We start from the raw sequence: 2675 nt of genomic DNA on the forward strand, positions 1-2675 counted from the left end.
AAGTAGTGATATAATGTGCAGTCAGACAGGCATTATCAGGACTCAGGAGATGGCAATTTCCTATGAATTCGTATGATGTGAATCCTACGAAAATGTACGATTTTTTTTTAAGGAAAACTGTATTAGGTTAACCATTTCTCTTACACGATGGCTACCATGTTAGTTTTTAATGCGTTTACCTCAGTCTCTTTCAAAACACTCTTTTTTCTTGACTTATTAATTCTAAAGTATCACTTTTTGAACTAGTAACCAAGGCTTGGGCTGTTTCTATGCAGCTGTTGGAGTAACCAAGGTTGTGTTTGTGACAGAAAGCGAGAGGGAGGGAGCGCGCCTGTGATTACCTGCGGCTCTCGGCAATGTTAATAGGCAGCAACATAATTACAAACAGCGAGGCTATTAGATTAATTAGTTTAGACAAAATCGAAATAATTTGTCATTTTGATCCTGCTGTCTGTCATTTATTTGTTGGCCGTGTATTTGTCTGACTTTATATTCTCTGCTGAAGAAAAAACAAAACAAAAAAAAAAACGGAAATTATATGGGACTGTAATGAACTGGAACGGCTTCAAATCCCTGCAGGTGCAGAACAACAATCAAGCCCTTAGAATGTCTGTCAACCAATCAGAATCAAGCATTCAACAGCGCAGCGATATCACTTGCTATAATGACCGACTGACTGACCATTATTATACTTTTGTATCTATTTTACTGTCGTCTGCAACATCTAAAGCTTATGAGTTTGTGAAAAGCTTTTTTAAAGTCATCATTCGACATGGTGTATATTATTGGATTGATCAGTGAGTTGACATAGCCAAGCCAATTGAAAAAGTCAAAGAGTTCTGCGTAAAAGCAGGATGGACAGAGGGGAACCAGCAGTGTGTAAATGAAAAACGGCAACCAGCACACAATATAGGCTCCTAAAATAACGCCCAGGGTTTTGGTGGCTTTCCTCTCCCGCGCAGCCGAGATCCTCTTTTTCTCCAGAAGTGAATCGGACACGGTTACTCTAATTTGATTGTCACTGCCCAGAGACCCGCTGTCCGAGTACAGGTCTTGCCTTCCACAATGCAAAGGAGAAGGAGAATTAGTGCTCAGATGTGCCGAAGTGAGTCTTTTCCCCGCTTTTTTGGGCGACTGCTTCAAAATGCGCTTCCTCGCCTCCACGTAAATCCGGCCGTACAGGGCGATGAGTAGCAGCGTAGGGATGTAGAAAGCCCCAAAAGTGGAGTAGATGGTGTAGAAGATGTGGTCCGTGTTGACCGAGCAGGTGGTGAGCTCCCCTGCCTTCACCTGCCTCCAGAAGAAAGGCGGCAGGGAGATGGAGATGGCGATGATCCAGGCGGTCGCCACCATCCCCGCGGCGCGCGCTTGGGTGCGTTTCTTGGCATACTCGACCGCGTCCGTTATAGCCCAGTATCGATCCAAGGCGATTACGCAGAGGTGAAGAATGGACGCGGTGCAACAGGTGATATCTGAGGACAGCCAGATGTCGCAGATAACCTGCCCAAGCGACCACACGTGCGTGACCGTGTAAAGCACGCAAATGGGCATCACAAGCACCGACACCAGAAGGTCCGTGACGGCCAGGGACGCAATCAAGAAGTTCGCCGGTGTCTGGAGCTTTCTGGACTGGGAGATGGTGGCGATGACAAACGCATTACTTAATATAGTCGCAAGAGTGATGAGACCGAGAACTGACGCTAAGGTGACTTGGAACGCGAAACTTTCTTGTTTTTCGTCCGTTTTAGGCGTTAAAGTCACATTGGTGCCGGTCGAGGCGTTTAAAACCTCGAAATGGCCAGGTGTTGGTTTGAAATGACCGCTGCGCTCCATCCCAGCAGACATATGCTTTCATATTTTGAAAATAAAGCAGTATTTTCTGCGCTTCATGATTTCTGTCAGCTCCAGCATCAGGTGCAGATAAACGCTCGTGGATGTTTTCGTTCTGGGACATGCAAAGATATCTTTCTGCTTCATTCTAATTCTCAAACTTCGCTCTCTAAGAAAAAGAAACATCAGTTGCAAAATTGCAGAATATAAAGCATCCCAGAAGTTGTGTAAGAACATCCCTGCATCCTTCTTTAGTGCTCCTCTTGCTTCACGTCCACAAACGAGTCATCTTTAAAAGGTAGATACTTTGCCCGCAAGCAGCGGCAATTTTCATAGGTTTCACTGATAGGCGATCGCAGGGTTCTTGCTTTTTATAGGGCGCTGATGCAAAAGTTGCAGCTTTGATAACCATGATCTTCTAGTTTGAGTGAGGATGCTGTCCTCTGGGTCTTAGTGCCTCCTTACCATTTAACACTCTTTTAATTCATCAAAAAATAAACGCACCCTCACGTTGTCTCATAAACTGTTATCTTTTATTTATTTTTAATTATATTTCTTAAATCTTTACAAAACATAAGTTCAAAATAAGACAACATAAATTTGCAATGTAGTCAGTAGCTACCCCTCTTGTGCTATATGCAGCCCTATGCTATGAGTCAATTGTCCTTACAGTAAATTGCATGTAGTTATATTCAAGTTAATGGAGCAAAAAATATTTTGAGAAATGTCTGTTTTGTCCATATGGTCACCAGAACTGTTTAGTTACCAACATTCTTCAAAATATCTTGTTCAACAGAAGAAACATAAAGTCTCACAGGTTCGGAATGACATCGGTGAGTAAGTGA

At 43.3% G+C, this 2675-nt stretch overlaps 1 protein-coding gene across 1 annotated transcript; it reads right to left on the reverse strand.

Moving 5' to 3' along the window:
- Positions 1-705: 705 nt before the first annotated feature.
- Positions 706-1845, reverse strand: LOC306850047 (5-hydroxytryptamine receptor 1B-like; the record flags this gene model as incomplete). The annotated part of the gene is made up of 1 exon (XM_079385454.1): positions 706-1845. The coding sequence occupies one exon, from the start codon at positions 1843-1845 to the stop codon at positions 706-708; it is 1140 nt and encodes a 379-aa protein (XP_079241580.1).
- Between the last annotated feature and the right edge of the window lie 830 nt (positions 1846-2675).

Source organism: Barbus barbus, assembly GCF_936440315.1.
Source record: "Barbus barbus genome assembly, chromosome: 30".
Taxonomy (NCBI): Eukaryota; Metazoa; Chordata; class Actinopteri; order Cypriniformes; family Cyprinidae; genus Barbus; species Barbus barbus.